This window comes from Ambystoma mexicanum, chromosome 7q (genome assembly GCF_040938575.1).
Source record: "Ambystoma mexicanum isolate Mex_15411 chromosome 7q, UKY_AmexF1_1, whole genome shotgun sequence".
Classification (NCBI taxonomy): Eukaryota; Metazoa; Chordata; class Amphibia; order Caudata; family Ambystomatidae; genus Ambystoma; species Ambystoma mexicanum.
In genome coordinates, this window is record NC_090941.1 from 1,050,246,186 (window position 1) to 1,050,264,752 (window position 18,567).

The 18,567-nt window shown below is 46.6% G+C and overlaps 1 protein-coding gene across 1 annotated transcript; it reads right to left on the reverse strand.

The window, feature by feature from the left end:
• Positions 1 to 15,409: 15,409 nt before the first annotated feature.
• Positions 15,410 to 16,354, reverse strand: LOC138527970 (olfactory receptor 52N4-like). Its single transcript, XM_069639373.1, has one exon. It carries the CDS (start codon positions 16,352 to 16,354, stop codon positions 15,410 to 15,412), a length of 945 nt encoding a protein of 314 aa, XP_069495474.1.
• Between the last annotated feature and the right edge of the window lie 2,213 nt (positions 16,355 to 18,567).

Below are 18,567 nucleotides of genomic sequence, written 5' to 3' on the forward strand. Positions count from 1 at the left end.
GGTTAGCAGCCTGTTGTCGAAGACCCTCGAGAGTAGGACACTCTTTTTGTCCTCTGCTGAAGTCTGCCCTGTTGGGTCCACCTTTTGCCAGTAAAGACTGCAGCTCAGGATGGTCAACAGGGTCAAGATCTCCAACTTTAACAGTGTCTTCTTCCAGATCGGACTCTTCAGAAACTGCCTCAACCTCACAGGGTTGTACCTCACATTCTGCCACAGCAGGTTGAGGAGTCACAGGTGTGACATTGGACAATCTTGGGGATGTCCTTGTTGGTAGCACAGGGGTGCTGTCTGACTTTTTCTTTGAGGTCTTGGGTTTCCCGTGTGCCTCCTTTTTTCTAGAAATAGCAGTGAGCAACTCCTGGGGAGTGGGAGTGATAGTTTCCTCTATCAACTCCTCTGGAGAGCCTCTGAAGGTCCTCTCCCTTGCAGGCCCAGTGAGCTCCTGTCTCCTCTTAGTGGGAGGCTTGGGGGTACTTGACACAACTCCAAGAGTTTTCAGGTCATTACCCAGCAGAACTCTCCCAGGCACTTCACTCTGCACACTAACAGGTATTTTGACAGTCATATCATTACACTGGATGAGAGCTGGTAAATGGGGAAGCATTTGCACAGGGCCTCCAGCTAACTTGGTGAGACATTTGGGTGCCTTAGCAACATCCTCCACCTTGAAAAATGATTCATCTACCACAGTTATGCTGGCTCCATTGTCTTCAATGGCAGGAGTCTCCTGTCCATTCACAAGAACACTATCTTTGTAATACTCTTTAGTATTATCTGGGATAGAATTGTAGACATCTAAATTCTGTTGTTCCCACAAGCCCAGGGACACTAAAGAAACACTAGCTGAGACACTCATGGGTTCATCCGCCAGTAGGTGAAAGTTTCCACTTGCCATAGGTACTTCTTCCTCTGGGGAGAAGGCTAAGGAGACAGTGTGGACCCCTGAAGGTTTACCCTTACATCTGGGATCCCCTTTTACATTGTCAGTTGACCCACAAACATGACATTTCCCAAATGTCTTGATGAATGGGATTTGGTTCTGACCTCCATCTGGTTTGGGTCCAGATGGGGCACTAGCTTGATTTGGTTTTCCTTGTGGTTTACCCTTATGTGGCTGTTTGTGGCCTTCTTTTGGATTGGAGGTATTAGAATTCTCCTGGTTATCTTTCTTTGGCTGCTTTCCCTCATCCTTCTTCTGAGTTGCCCCAGAATCATTGTGAGTAGCCCTGTTGGCAACCCACAAGTCAGCAGCCTTAGCTAACATATTTGGATCTATCTCCTTAGAATCAGCCAAGTGTTGTCTGAGCTCAGGAGAGCAGGCATCATAAATTGACTCCAACATAACAAGATTCCTCATACCTTCATAAGTGTTTACTCTGTAACCCTTAACACAATCATCTAAGTTTTTCAAACATTCACATTCCCAGGTAGCCCAAGGGGTACCATCATGCTTTTTGAGGGTCCTAAACCTCTTAAAATACTGGGAAGAGGTCTTCCCAAATCTAGCAATTACAGCTAGCTTCACACACTCATCATCCAACCTATCCACATCCCCCAACTCCATCACAACATCACATGCAACAGTGGGTAGTCTAGAAAAGAGCCAGGGAAGCGACTGATTCCCTGTAAGACCTTGAATACCATGGTTATATTGAAACATTGCCAACCAATCCAAAATATCAATGTTAACCTCATACATACCCACAATTTCTTTAGGTATCTAGGGTCTCTTAGGACTGGAAGACGTAGAAAACTCTGGGAGAGAAGCGTTTTTAAGAGATAATGTTTTCATTTCTAGTTCATGATTCAACTCCATTTCTCTGAACTTAAGTTCTTGGTGCATTTGTTCAGTTTGAGCATTTAACCATTTGGATTCCAATTCAAGCCTCATCTTTTCTAGAGCAATGAATTCAGGACTGAGTGTAGGACCTGGTGGGGTCCCAGTGGACACAGGTTGAGGTTGTTGAGCAGGTAAGGGAGCAGTGAGGCCTATATTATGAGACACATCTACTTCCTCTAACTCACCAATAATAGACACAATATCATCCTCATTATTTTCCACATTTGCTGAGGGGTCACGTATTTCATACCCACCCTCCAGACTTTGTTTTTCTAACAAGCTTTCAATCAATTGAGACTTTTTTCCTTTAACAGAGAGATTCCTTTCTCTACACAGATTTTTCAAATAATCCACAGTGTAACTAAAGAGGCTCTCCTGACGAGCTTTCCATATCAGACATGATTAATATTGCTTTTTAGTGATGTTTAGCCCTGTGGATAGTTGATCCAAGGTAATAGCTACACTCTAAGTTTAATCACTATACTTGATCCTCACCGCTGTACACGAGTGTTAGGCAGAATTATATGCAGTAGCCTGTGGGAACACCACACAAAATTAATCTACAAGTGACAGTACACATTCACATTTGGTACAAGCCTGTACTACACAGTAAAGTGGTAGCGATGGCTGAGCAGCCAGACCTATCTCAAGAGCAAGTGAGCAGTATCAATAGTAACACAAAGGACAGCAATTACTATGATTCAAACAAACACTTACTCAAGGTTTCTGAGTAGAAGAATATACATTTATTTACAGATCAGTTGTAAAACATTTCACTAAAGTAGAGCAGTTGGAAAATCACAATCTTAATACACCACACCACTCCCAATAAATTGTGGACAAGTTAAACTCAAAATGAAGTATGAGCAAAATGGCACTCCAGTAATTTAAAAAGGGAGGGAAAGACAAAGTTAGGTAACAAATGAGCAGCATCAACAGGTAAGTAAGCAGGGCAATCTAGAAAGAGGAACTACATTAATTGAATCAAATCAAAAAGGCTTAGGCCCAAAGTCAATAGGACAAAATTATTTTGCTCAAGATTACACAGTTCAGGGTAGTTCACGGTTAAGTCTTTGCCAAGAGTTCCAGACGAAGTTGGTCGGCAGAAAAGTTAGTTTAAAGAGTAGAGAGCACAAGCCCTCGGGTTGGCGAAAGGTTTCACACACCTTCACCGCGGCTGTACGAAACAAACAACTGGATTTGCACAGTACCTTTAAATGGAGAAGAAGCTGTAGCTGAGGTGGACGTTCCTGGCAGTTCCTGCAGGCTCACGGTTTCTGAAGCGACTGTCGGACTGAAATGAAATAGGAAGACTGGAGGGTCCTGCAATGCCCAAGGAAGAAACCAGCAGCAGAGCAAAGCAACAAATAAAAGGTGCGCTCCTTAAAACACAAGCAGGGTCCGACCTTCCTGGCTATCCGGTTCACTGTAGTTCTGTACAGCAAATTCGACCAGATGAGGGAGTCCTGGCTTGCAGTTTGGGTAAACTGATTGTTCCCACCAGCTCAGGGGAAGAAGATTCCTGGTAGATCTTCCCTGTCGTTGGAGTCTGAAGATTCAAACCTGCAGCAGGGCTTCACCGGGTGGTTCAGTCACTGTAGGGGTCCTCTTCTGTCAGCTCCTCGTCGGTTCTTTTAATTTCGTTCCAGTGCCGACTTTGCCTTTCCAGACCCAGAGACCTGCTTTTATGCAGTTTTCCCCCATTCACACAGCCTGGCTATCAATTACACAGCAGGGTGGCTGCCCTGGCGGGACAGTCACCTAGCCAATCAAAAAGGAGTGCTACTTGGGTTACCAAGGGAACCCATGGCAGGGGTCCTAAAACCCCTCCCTCACATCCTGCCTACCCAGACTTTCAGGCGCCTAAGGAGGGCTTCTGTGTAGAAGCCGCGAAAAGACGGTGAACAAAGGAACCAAACCTGGTTTGGCACACAGAGTTAAAGACGAGAAAGACATTTTCAAAAAGAAATGGTGAATAAACCCAGCCAAAACCGTATAAAAACGTATATGGTCTAGCGGGTTTAAGTTCGAGACTACCAAGATAGCCTAAAACACTACCAAGGTTATTTAAGATAACCGTGGTAGAAAAAATAGGGTAGTTACCACTGCCACCAGCCAAGTCTTGATGAAAAAGGAGTGAAACAATGCTCCAAGAGAAAAAGACAAAAAGTGATATGTATTAACCCTTTCTAGTACTCTATATAAGATAGTTTGTACTGGATCTTTGGATTTAAAAGACTAATAAAGTCAATGGCAACTTTACATGTTCTGGGAGACAGTAGTCAGTCCCAGAAAATGGAGTCTGAGTTTGGAAGTCTAAAAGACAACCCTGTGTCATTGCATTGAAGGTGCTGTGTAACACACAGTAAAAAGATGATGCCTTATAGAGTAGGTGAGGCTCCACAGTCTATGAACACTAGAAAATGTTAAAGACACACAGCAAAACACATATAAGAACAGGAAAAACGTCTCACACTCTTACCAGGTGAAAACAAATAACTCCTATTAATAATAAGCTGCTGAGGGACTCAGTAGGTAAGGGAAATTAGCCACTCTGGAGAATTCTCCCTAACACCAGGTACAGCTCAAGTAGCCAAATTGTGTTACGTGCCCAGTGAACACACTTGCAGTCATGGTGCTGTGTATTTGGTTCTCTCTTTGTTCTGTAGAGTGGGTGGACGATATGGTACAGTTAAATCAAATGACGCATTTGTCACCTAGACCCATAACTGAGTACTGGTACTCTCCTTCTTGTCAGAGAAGTCCATGTATTTAATATGGTAAACAAAATATGATATTGCAGGAAATGAGGGCCACTTACGGCCAACCCATTTAAAGCAATGGGCAGCTTCTACTCTATATCCACTGTCTATGATAATGATATGCTATTTGTAAAATGCATTCACCACAACACTTTACATATAACATCTTTACAAAAATATTACCCAACCGAAGTTGGTACTCATTTACTGACTCAAACCTGCAACGTGCAGATGAAACACAGATTGCAGCAACACACACTCAACTCGCTGAGTTATCTTGCCTATGCAATAGCAGTTTCACTTTTCTCATTTCTTCCAAACTGCCCCCATGCTTGAGTCCTATTATATTGTGTTAGGCTGTTAATTTTTATTTTTTATTGTATTTATTGCATTAAAATTGAAAACATCCATTTTTTTAGCAAGGAAAATCTTACTTCTCCTTAACTCAACATACAAAAGAATGATTTATACAGTTTACAATATGAAATTTTAAAAGTTTTAGAAATTCCACTCTTCGGGAGCAGAGAGAGCGTGGTATAGGACCATCCCGTCGACATTGGGTTAGAATCACAAAGCATTTCTTTGTGCACCATTTCCAAGATCGCCAGACATTCAGGGTTCTGACATTTCCCGTACAGGGCAAGCCGATTCCAAACAACTGTGGATTTCAGGGAGTTCAAACCCAACTCTCTCTGAATGGTGGCGATCGGAGTGGACAGGGGGACACCCAATACCTTCTTCCAAAACCCGCCCTCGAGATGGTTCCAAAGGGATTCGGGTAGATTGAACATATCTTCCACCCTGCACGTCATGACTGGTATCACATTTGCTTTATAGTTCTTCACCACTGGTAAGATTGTGAAACAGCCAAACTTTCTATTTAGTGCAGACACTTGGCTGGTTAGGGTTTTCATCTTCCCAAAGAGGCAAGGTGCTATCGAACCTTATAAGGTTTTGATTTGTTTTATGATGTCACTCGAGCTATTAGAGGTGACCGAAGGCTATGGACAATCGCTCAAGATGGTGAAGTCGGTCTTTCTGCGGACTGGCACGTACAGTTTTTGGAAGTGGGTGGTCCAAGAATCTTCATTAATTGGGTTTGATTGTTCTGCCCAACTTCTCTTCGGGTCTTTGCCCGCTAGGACCTTTAACATAGCCTCTGCGTCGCGCTGATATCTTAGGTGTTTCGATACGCAGAGCCAGTTTTTGTAGCTGGATTTAGCAAATCGAGCAATGCGGTATTCTACAAGTAAGCCCGACTTTCTCGCTGTTCATGCCGATTTTCTCGCCTCTTTTCTTTGCACCACCAGTTCGAGATCGAAGGTGTGCTTGTGGATACAGGCCAGGCGGCCCTTCTTGGGGCGGTATTGGATTTACTCCAGCAGAGGTAGGTAATTGACAGTTACTCCGGCTCGTGCCTGTTCAGTTGTCAGCGCTTGTCTCTTTATTGATGAAAGTTTCAAGCTAAATCCTCTGTTGCAAGTGTCGAGTGCAATTGGGAATTGATCACAGAGCTGAGCGCCAGTAGCCGCCCATTCCAGCAAAAGAAGGTGATGATCGCTGTGCAATGTCTTGATGACTTGAAATTTCTCAACGAAGGATAGGCCATTTTTGGATACATAGATTTCGTGTATGACTGATGTACGGCCCATGTTTTCCCACGGTGGTTGAGTGCGCAATGTCACCTATGCAGTTGCATATCTCTTGAATCCCTGATTCCGCTCCACAGATTCCTTCTCGTGTGACGGGAATCGTCCACATTGCAGTATTGATCCTGCGTATTGTTGACCAGGTGCGGGATGTTGAGATCCCCACATATGATGATGTAAGATGGTTCTGGGTGAGTATAAACTTCATCCAATGAGTCGGTGACCTGATCTGTAAACGCTTCATTAGTGATCAGGGCGGGATTCCATTAGACTTCGATTAATGTTAATTTCGAGGGGGCTTTGCAACCCAACCAAGTCTCCTCGGTCTCCCATGCGATCGCCGACACCTGAATGAGCGATTTCTTATTTATAGAATTTTGGAGTATCTGAACTGAATGCAGTCAGTAGACCCGCGGATGGGCGTCCTACGTTTCCTTTAGTGGCCGGGTTTATAGAAGTTTCAAAACTGTCTATAACTGGGGTTTCCCTCAGCCAGGTCTCCTGCAAGCGGATTAAGTCATAGTCCCCCAGGTTTGTATCACTTGCAGTTGTAAAGTGGGTAAATCCCTAAGTTTTCCATGAAACGAGTTTAAAATGTCTCTGTGGGGGAATTAAAGTGGCGGTGGACAGGCCCCGCAGGCTGTTAATATGAAAGGGAGAGGTTCCCAGAAAAATCAGTGGTAAAAGAAGGCCCCACACAGATAAATACAGTTTAAAGAGACAGGCAATCTTAATTTTCAGGACATGGTGATTTTGTTCTTATCAAGGGAGATGTTATGAAAGCTGGTTGTGCCAGAATAATACATTTAAATATGGCAATTTACAAGCTATGGATCAGAATTGAAAAATTATTGTTAGACGCATAAGCGAATGCACTGTATCTTTGGGGAAAATGAATCAATTGGTTATGTCAAGCTATTGCTCGAAGATTTTTAACTGGACATTTGATAGAAAATGTTACGTTTTTTGGCAATGTATTGTATGTATTGTAATGTCTTGTGAAACGTTTTTATGAACTAAACACCATTAAAAAATATACAAAAATCACAACATTGTAATATGGCCTGCAGAGCGCAACCCCAGGGCAGCAGAGTTGGGAGAAGAACCGAAAAGAAAAGGCAGCCCAGCTGCAGGATTTCAAGATCACTGGCATGCTGGGGATACTTGCAGGAGGCAGCAAGGCCAGAGGGGGTGCAGTGTGCTTTGTGGAGGCAGCTTGTGCTCAGAGGGGAGATGTGGTGAAGTATGGCTTCATCTAATAGGCCATTTGATCTCTCTGCCTGCAGACACTCTGCCAGAAGTTCTTACAACTGTGACACAGTGTGAATGTTAACACATCTTCCAGGATCCAGTGCTTTTAGTCATGGGGCTGTTTGCAGTCAGATGGCAGGGGGCTGGGAAGGACTAAAGGATAAAGGTTCTGATTTTTACCGTGCCTCTGCTTTCGTGAATCTGTAAAAAAATATAACATCCTTATGTATGGATACAAATAATATTGACAACTTAAAAACATGTTACTATTATCTAAGAGACTTTCATATATATTTACATATTCATGACATCACACTAGGACAGTCACACTATGAACATGTATTTATTATTAACCACCCAAATAAAACACAAATAAAACAAATGTGGGCCCTTAGCAGTACATTAAAAATCATTAACTTTCTAGAATATATCTCTTAGTCCCGTCGCTCCTGCAGCTGCTCTGAGTGGCACAGTATATCAAGCAATCCTATCCTTCTCCCAGGTGTGCTTCTTTGGGGGTTTGGATTACGCGTTGGAGGGGCATGGCGATGGAGTTTGGGGGTGGGGTGCGATGGCATGCCAGCAGGGAACATAGTTTCAGTTTCACTACTTTTTATTCGTACTCTTCGACCACCACTTCCCTGTTGACTGGGCAGCATGTGTGAAAAGGCACGTGCGAGCTGCACGCTACCCATCCCAGAAGGGGACAGGACTTCAAGTCCTCCTTACTCATCAATGGCTAGTGGAAGCCCCAGAAGCCCATGGGGCCTCGCTGCCATATGTCCTAGTGGGGAGGGGGGGGCACCCTCAGACTTTCCTCTAACGGAAATAACGTATTTATGAAAACAGAACGACATCAAAAAGAAACGATTTCTTTTTGAAGTCATAGCCCCTCTCCACCCTCCATGAAATGGAGGCTTCCAGGTTGGAGTCCTCCATGTCACGGGTTTGGGGGAGCCTAGGACGTCAAAAAGAAACAGTTTATTTTTGAAGTCCTTCAGCCTCCAGAAATAAATGATATCCGTTATGGTAACTGGTCCAGTATTGGAAATAATTTCTTTATGACGGCAGAGTGACTTCAAAAATAAACTATTTATTTTTGAAGCCTTAGAGGACCCCCTCACACCATAACATGGAGGACTCCAGCTCCATGACAGGAACACGCATTCCTGCTGCACTGAAGGCCTGACTCCCTGTCCTGGTTCAAGGGATTCTAATGTAAGAAAATGCATTTTGTGTAAATGTGTGTATATGTGAATGAGTGAGTGAGTGCATGATTCATGGGTGGCTGCCTGGATGTGCATGTGTGAGTGTATGTTGAAAGGAGGCACATGTAAATGTAGTGGTGACTGGGTGTGCGTTTGTGAGTGTATGGTGAATGCTTTGTGTGGTGTCACGTGACCCTGCGCGCGCAGGCACGTGACACCGGTTTAATAAAGGAATCACCGGAACTGACGGAGCCACGTCAGTCCGGGTTTAGGCACCGAGCCAACGAGTCGGTGTTTTATTAAGCGCAGCTGTTCCCGCGCTGCAAATCCAATCAGCCCGCCCCCGCGCATCGGCGGAGGCCTCAGCAGACACGCCGAGGCCCTGGCAATCCTTTAACATCACACTGGCGACGAAGGTGATCGACACCCACACCAGCTACAATATCCTGCAGCTGAGCATAACGCTGCACACACAGTGGTTGAAGCCCCACTCTCTGATCAGGACAGGGGCTCCCACACACGGCTGCAGCTGAACCATCCTACACTCCTGGGAGAATCCAGCAATTTTCAACAGGTACTGCGCAGCGGTAGACAGACTAACCGCGACGACCCCTCTAACGTCGAGGTGCCACACGCCACACCGCCACCCTAGGCCCACGTCCCGATGCTTAAGAGACCGCACATACATCTAGAATGTCGAGTCCAAGCACCAGCCCTGGGAGAGCCAGCATGAGCCCGTCTTCCAGGAGGAGCCTCTCCTATGAACATCCCGACCCAACGCAGACATCATTTATGCCGCCATTTGACCCGTTCACCTCAGGCGCCGCCATCAGATGGGAAATCTGGCTCCAACAATTTGAGATGCACCTCGAAGCCAGAGATATCACTGAGCCAAAGAAAATGCGCACGTTCCTCCTACTTAACATTGGAGCAGCGGCCCTGCGACTCTTCAACGCAACACCCAACCACGGCAACGCAGACAATTACGACGCAGCGAGATCGGCACTCACAAACATGTTCAAGCCTGACCTCAACCCGGACTACGAACGGTTCCACTTTTGCATGGCGAGACAGAGAGAGAGAGAGAGACAGTGGACAAATTCCACGCCCGCCTTCGCGAAATGGAGGTAGGCTGTGAATTCCCGGACGAAGAATTCGCCATCCATCTCCAGATCATCAACGGGATATCCTCCGAAAAACTGAGACGGGCCATATTATCGGAACGCAGCAATCGCCTCTCACGCATCCTCGAAATGGCGCGTCTCCGTGAGCAAACGGAAGACCAGGTAGCAGTCATGGAAGCAGCAATCCAGAAACTACCTTTAGACAGCCCCGGACCTGCGGAAGACGTGGCAGCCATTTCCAGACGCCAGAACGCCCGCACGAGGCAAGATTGGAAGCCCCACCCACCACAAGGGCGAGACAAAAGCTGCAAATGGTGCGGAGGCCCGTGGCACAAAGGCGACTCCTGCCCCGCATGGGGATCCACGTGCAGGAAATGCAACCGCCTCAACCATTTTGCCGCAGCCTGTTTAAACCCACCAGACAAAGACCCAGCCCCACGCCAGACACAAGAACGCAGGAAAAAGTTTGCACCCAGAGAATCCTCACAACTCCAAACACGAAAAGGCAAGGCCAGAGCCATCGATGAATCCCAAAGGTCCCCAGACTCGAGCGACAGCGTCGATAGCGATAGCAGCACGTCCCCCGAAAGAGGTGATAAAGGTAGACGGAAGAAGGGAAACAAACGGATACACCGAATACATCTCATATCCGCAGTTGAACCACATCGATCACGGCAGAGGAAAAGACCGTCGTGCACCGTCCTCTCCAATGGACAACCACTAAAAGTGGTCATCGACACTGGCGCAACAGTGAACGTCATGCCGGTGGCAGCATTCAACAGACTTCACCCAAAACCCGACCTCCAACAAAAAAGAGTCAAGCTATATGCCTACGGTTGCAAGAAACCCCTCCCCGTGCGAGGGTCATTCAAGTCAAACTTCACCCACGAGAACACCAATTGCCGTGCACGCATATACGTAGTAGATGCCGGCTGCGAGACGCTACTGAGCTGCAGGACAGCAGAGAAGCTGAAGCTAATACACTTCGCGTTCAGCCTCCAACAAGATGAACTCAGCAGCCTACTGAAACGACACAAGAAACTATTCCAGGGCATCGGGTGCCTCAAGGGGAGAACCATCAAACTTCACATAGACCCCACCATTGAACCAAAAGCAGTTCGACACCGACGGATCCCGTTCCATCTAAGGAGCGCGGTAGAAAAGGAACTGGCCAAGCTTGAAGAAGAAGGGATCATCGAGAAAACATCTGGACCAACCCCGTGGGTCTCACCCATGGTGGTAGCACAAAAACCCAAACAACCGAGCGCAGTAAGAATATGCATAGACATGAGGCTTCCCAACGTCGCAATCGGAAGAGAACGCCATGTAACCCCTCACGATCGCCGAACTCATCGTTCACCTCACCGGAGCAACTGTCTTCAGCAAGCTCGACCTCAGATCAGGCTATCACCAGCTACGCCTATCCAAAGAATCGAGGTACATTACCACCTTCTCATCTCACCTCGGTCTGATGAGATACAAAAGGCTCAACTTTGGAATATCCTCGGCAGCGGAAGTGTTCCAACATGAAATCCGCAAGGTCATCACGGGTTTAGAAGGGACCACCAACATTAGCGATGACATCCTAGTATACGCCCCAAACAAAGATGTACACCATCAACGCCTAGCGGCGGTCCTGAAAAGGCTCGAAGATGCAGGCCTAACACTCAATGCAGAGAAATGTGAATTTAACAAGAGTGAACTGTGTTTCTTTGGCTACATATACAGCGCAGAGGGAGTATCCCCCGACCCGTCGAAAGTGCGAGACATCAAAGACTCCAAAGCACCACAATCAGCCTCCGAAGTGAGGAGCTTCATGGGGATGGCCACCTACTGCGCACGCTTTATCCCCGACCTCGCAAGCGTCGCAAGTCCGCTCAGAGAGTTAACAAAGAAAGACCAGAAGTGGGAGTGGACCGCAGCTCACCAACAACCGTTCCAACAAATCAAGGACACTCTATCTACCTCCACCACCATGGCATTCTTCGACATAGGAAAACAGACCGAACTCCTCGTGGATGCCAGCCCTTGTGGCCTAGGAGCAGTGTTGACCCAAACAGACAATGAAGGCAGAGTGTTCCCCATCGCATTTGCCAGCAGAGCCCTCACAAAACCCGAACAAAACTATGCGCACATAGAAAAGGAAGCTCTAGCCATCTTGTGGGGATGCCGACACTTCAAGGTTTACCTGCTAGGCAAGCAAGCAAAAATATTCACGGACCACAAACCATTAATCCCGATCTTCCGAGGCTCAGCCCCCCACCCACCGGCACGCATAGAGAAATGGATGCTGCAGTTACAACCGTATAACATTGAGGTGGAGTATCGCCCAGGATCGGACAACCCAGCAGACTACCTGTCCCGTCACCCAAGGCCCGCTACTGACAGTGAACAACACCACGCGGAAGAGACCGACGAGCATGTATGTCAGGTAGTCGCTTGCGCGAGACCAAGAGCCCTGACTCTACAAGAAGTTGTGCGTGAAACAGAAGAAGATACCGTCCTACAGCACACAGCGACAGCCATCCAGTCCGGCAACTGGAAAAACTATCTCATGTCCACTGCCCAACGCACAACACCGGCTCAGACCAAACTCAGAGCGCTATTTGGGATCAGGCACGAACTCTCAATAGCTCCGGAAGGAGTACTACTGAAGGGGCACCGCATCATAGTACCAGAATCCCTAGAGGAAAGGGCTCTCAAGTTAGCCCACAGCGGGCACCAAGGAATCGTAAAGTCAACAGCCTACCTCAAGTCCAGGATGTGGATGCCAAACATGCAGCAAAGAGTGGTAGAACTAGTTGAATCATGCGCGGCCTGCCAAGCATCCAGGAGGCCCGAACACCCTGAACCAATCAGCAGTACCCCAAGGAGCTGCACACGCTGGGACGCGGTCAGCATGGACCACTGCTGCTGGAGAAGGATACCTGCTCGTAGTGATCGACGAGTTTAGCAGATACCCAGAAGTTGAACACGTAACCTCGACTAATGCCGCAACCACCATCCTCGAGCTGGAGAAGATATTCGCCACCCACGGAATCCTGAGGAAAGTGAAAAGCGACAACGGGCCCTCCTTCACCAGTCAAGAACTACGGGACTACTTTAAAGAGGTGAACGTCAAGCACCAGCGGATCACCCCGAGATGGCCCCAAGCAAATGCAGACGCGGAAAGATTCATGGGGTCACTTAACAAGGTCATCAGAATTGCCAAAGAACAAAAGCACCCGTGGCTGAAAGCCGTATACCGGTTTCTGCAGACACACAGACAGACCCCGCACTCGGCCACCGGGATCAGTCCCGCCGCCCTCATGTTCGGGGTACTGATACAGGCAGAACTACCCGTACACCCCCACTGGACAGCCCCAGAACCTGACATCCCAGTGATAGACGCCAGGCGGCTAAGGAGAAACGAACAGGAGAGCATCGCCAGGCGATCCAGTCACCGAGAACTGACCCCAGGAGATACCGTTATCGTCAAGAACCGCACACCGCCCAAGAAAATGTCCCTTAACTTCGAAGTACGACCATGGACAGTCAGCGCAACCAACCACAGCATGGTCACCGCCACCCGAGAGGGAGAAACCGTGACACGCAACGTGTCACACTTCAGGAAGGTACCGCCGGAAATGTGGGAAGAGCCATCAACACCCCCAAGGGAAGGCGAAAGAGAAACACCGCAAATTCCTCGAGGGCCGGCACCAACGGAGAGTCGTGCTACACCAGGAGACATAGGCAGATTGCGCTCACCCGATGGGAGAACCGAAGCGGAGACCACGGAAAAGAACGTGCCCAGAGAAAGAAACACCCGCTACCGGATACATAGTAGACGGAATCTACAAGCGATCGCCAACGCCATGATGAACCCCGAAGAATGAAAACAAGAACTTTAAGTCGCATGTTATTGTGCAAGTCAGAACAGTTTATAAGACCCCGTGTTGATTACCATGTTGTTAAATATAAAGCACACATATCTCCAAGTTGGGGAGGAATGTGGTGTCACGTGACCCTGCGCGCGCAGGCACGTGACACCGGTTTAATAAAGGAATCACCGGAACTGACGGAGCCACGTCAGTCCGGGTTTAGGCACCGAGCCAACAAGTCGGTGTTTTATTACGCGCAGCTGTTCCCGCGCTGCGAATCCAATCAGCCCGCCCCCGCGCATCGGCGGAGGCCTCAGCAGACACGCCGAGGCCCTGGCAATCCTTTAACATCACACTTTGATTACTTACTGGTAATCTTCATTACTACTAGTCCTACTCTTCCTCATCACAGTAATTGGGTATGAGGCACATTTCCCTATACACAAGTACTGGTACGAGGTAGAGGAAGTGGATGTAACGCCTGGCTTAGTTACCTCTAGTCTGCATTACTCCTAATCCCACTCTTCCTAGTCCCAGTGCTTGCCTATGAGGTAAGGTGCCTCATAGTAAAAATGCAAAAAAATGCAAGCTCGTTTGGGTTCACGCTTGTTGCTGACATTTATTTAGTTGACATTTGTATGGCGCCTATACACAAGTGTTTCCAGGCAACTAGTATTTTGCGCTTAGAAACACTTGCGTACAGGCATTATAAATACCATACCATATCACCACAAGACAAGAAGGGGGTGGAGGGGACATGGGAAAACACTGGGAAAATGAAGGGGGACGTGGAGTTAATGGTGTGCACTTGTGTTAAATGTCAGGGTTACTTATTGGGAATCTTCTTTACTCCTAGCCCTACTGTTCCTTGTCCCAGTACTTGTGTATGAGGAACGTTGCCTCATACACAAGTACTGGGACGAGGTAGAGGGGCGTGTATGCAATTCCTTGCTTAGTTACCTGTAATCTTCATTATTCCTAATCCCACTCTTCCTCACCCTAGTATTTACCTACGCAGCAAAATGCCACGTAGGCAAGTACTGTGGTGAGGAAGAGGGAAGTGGAGGTAATTCTGGGCGAGGAGCTGATTTTGGCATTTGGGGTGGTAATCTAGGCCAGCCCAGAGTGTCGCACGACCTGTGATTTGTTGCTGAATGTGGCAGGGGGCTTTCAGCACTTTTGGGGGATTTCATTGCATTTGTTATCTCACTCAAGGAGAAGGAAAGGGGTTCTACATCGTTCTTATTAAAGTCCCATACGGTCGTTTTACTTTCAGAAAAAGTAGACTCTGTCCTCAGTTTCTTGTATAGCCCACGAAAGCTCTCAGACCATTCCGTTTCACAGTCACCTGAGTTACATATCTTTGGGGTGCATGCTAAAATGTGGAATATTCTGGCTCAGTTACTGGACAGTCCATATTTCTCCTACTCTTCATTTTGCAGGGCCTTCGATGGTGGGGGCTTGTCCATACATGAATCGTCATGTATTCAACAGTTTCAGCAGGCATTTGCTCAATATAAATAGCTGTAGATGTTACGTATATGTAATAGCTCCTAATTGAGGACCTGATTGCCATTTAGTTGTTCATATTTTGTTGAGGTAAACGATCAAATCTTGAACGCTGTGATAAAATCATGAATCCTCACTCAACTTTAAAAAAAACACCACCATATTTAATTCCAAGATAATTGAACCTTCATTGATGAAAACTGCTGTCAGACACTTTTGTGATAAAACACCTTAACCACCCGCTGGCGGATCTTTTTAGTCCTGACCCCGTAAATGATGGGGTTTAACGTGGGCGGAACCAGAAGATAGATGTTGGCCACCGTGATGTGAACTTCTGGAGGTACATTGTGACCAAAGCGGTGTGTTAAGAAGGTGAAAACAGCTGTTGTGTAAAACACTAAAATGACGCAGATGTGGGAGCTGCAGGTGCTGAAGGCTTTGCGGCTCGCTGCTTTCGAGGGGAGGCTCAGCACAGTCCGCAGGATGAAAAAATAAGACGCAGCAGTTGAAAGCAGATCGAATGCCCCTATCAATGAAGCCACTGTGAGGCTGTACGCTTTGCTCGTGTACGTCTCTGCACAGGCTATCTTCATAAGTGCCATGAACTCACAATAGGTGTGAGAGATCACATTGGTTTGACAGTAGGGCAGGCTTTTCACCAGGAACGCATGGGGTGAGAAGAATATCACGCCCCGGGACACTACTACGATTCCAATTTTGGCAATTGTTGGGTTGGTGAGGATGGTTGAGTGTCTGAGCGGATTGCATATGGCCACGTAGCGGTCAAACGCCATGGCCAAGAAGAAGCCTGACTCCATGGCTGTGAAGGAGTGGATGAAGAACATCTGGACCAAGCAGGCGTTAAAGCTAATATCTCTGAGATTGAACCAGAAGATGCTGAGCATTTTAGGTAGCGCAGAGGTGGATAAGATCAGGTCTGTGATTGATAACATGGACAGGAAGAGAAACATGGGCTTGTGGAGGCTTTGTTCAGCCTTTATGACATACAGAATGGTGCAGTTCCCTAAAAGGGCCAGAATATACATGGAGCAGAAGGGAATGGAGATCCAGCGCTGAACAGGCTCCAGGCCAGGAATGCCAATCAGGATGAATGACAAAGGGTTGGTGTTGGTGGAATTCACGGATGACATATTTGAAACTTCATGGCTACTTCCTGTTGACATATGTTTCCTGTGGAAAAGCAAGACAACACATATAAATAAAAGAACATAAAGCCATACAGCTCATAGATCATTGTTCAGGGACGCAACTTTGGGGGTTTTGCCTGAACCTTCCTCAACAAGAATCTTCTGAGTTGTATGGTTGGTCATTACAACAATGTAACCCACTCAAAGTTTTTATTCCTGAAAAGTTCCCTTCTCAACAACCATCTGTGATGATCCTTGGATTGGCGTAAGGCACTGGCTGACCCTTATAAGGATGGCGCGGGAAACAGGGCAAAATAGGAGACTTGCTCGCTTGCATGATTCCTATCACAGATGAGTCAACTTCAAGTTGCATGAACCTTCTGACATACATGTAATGCCCATTCATTCAGAGGGTATCTAGTCATTGCATCGACTGCCAAACCGTTGAATGCCATACCATTACCACCGACTGCATTTTTTTAAATAGTAAAGGGTTTAGTTTAATAAAAATGGGTTTAAAGGTTGAAAAAAGGGGTGTGGGGGGGAACCCCCTATAAAAATGTGTTTAAAAAAAAGCATTCAATGTTTTTTTTCAATGCTTTTTTTTTCAATGGTATGATATTCAACGGTTTGGCTGTCGATGCAATGATTATGAACCATTCAGAGCTATTTGCATTCAGTACTCCCTGAATAAATGGGACCATTCTCTAAGCACCCTTTGCCCCTGCAGAAATATGCACAGGGGCAAAATGGCACCCTCGAGTAGTTAACAATATTCATTCACACATTGAAAGCTTTCAGCGTTGAAAATTAAAACTTTTCAGCATTGTACGTTTCAACTTGAAGCTTTTGTCTTTCAACCTTGAACCCTGCCATCGCACACAACGATACTTTGCCCCACCTGCTCCCTCGCCCCATCTCCAGGATTACATTTAAGTATACATGTTTTACTCACAAGGCGTAGCAAACCTCAGTTCTTAAAGTCACAGTAGTAGGAAAGATGGAGTGGTGGCACTTTGCAGCGTACTGTCTGTGCAAGTGTGGAAAGGTGTCAGCAAGAGGAGTTGGGAGCCTGCGCAAACTGCTAATGAACTCAGACAGCTAACTGTATAATGGAACTGTGACAGGGGATGGTCTCAACTTCTCGTCGAACATTCCCGTGATCTTTGACTTTGGGATAGCTCTGGAGGCAAATGGATGTGGATCTCCCAGTGGCCAAGAAGGTTCCGGTGTATCTGCAGGATACATAACCACGTCCTTCAACAATACCCCCAAATTCAACCCATAGACAGGAAGGAATAGAACAGTTCTGACTGGACCGATACATATAGCAGGGTTTAAATAAGGCAGTGATTAATAGGTGTAGGCAGTCTGTTCTCCTGTATAAGTACAACAGTTTCTTTTATCTCCCAGCTCCTTGAGTCCCATGATATATGTCAGTTCACAAAAGGTTCACTACACAAAACTACCTAAAAGACAACTGCATTCTCCTGAAAACAAATAATAATGAAAACAAAATTAGCAATAGAACCCAGGGAGGGGGGCATTACCATTCTGGTAATGCCTCGCCTGTCAGTTACAAGCACGATCGAAGGGAGGACTTTAGCGTAAGAAAACATACAAGAACATGTTTTCCCAAAAGTGAAACTTAGAATGATTAAGCAGCCTTACTTTTAATTTCATGTTATCTTCTCCTGCTGTTAAGTGCGGATGCTTGGACATCCTCCTCCTTTGGATTCTTTCTTGGATGTGGTGTTACTGGATTTCGATATGAGTGGTGAAGGTGGCAGTGAAAATATCAGCAACCTTAAAATGTATGCGCTAATACCTTTTCTGTGAGTCTTATTTGGTTGACAGGATCTGTCTTTGGCTGTTTCTGGGGTGCCTAGAGGCTGGCAGGGATGGACATGCATCTTCCTCTGTGCATAGGGACTGCACAGATGCTGGAAACACTGGGTCTGCTTCAGTCAAATGTATGTTGTTTCTCGGCAGTCCTGCTATTCTATAAGGATGTGTACTTCATGCAGGCGAACCTTGATTAATATCAGCATCTAGGGATCAGTTCTCAACCAGGATACACATGGAGTGCTGCTGCCAATACTTTAATAGCAGGACCAATGAGATGAGCTCTCATTTCCTTTCTTCTATTTAGTTTATAAGGTTTCTACGGGGCAGCAGCTCAAACCCCCAGGTATTCCTTTGTTTTTGTTCAGGGC

Bases quoted from the DNA above. Each gene is read 5' to 3' on its own strand.
- LOC138527970 (XM_069639373.1), bottom strand. From the start codon at position 16,354: ATGTCATCCGTGAATTCCACCAACACCAACCCTTTGTCATTCATCCTG.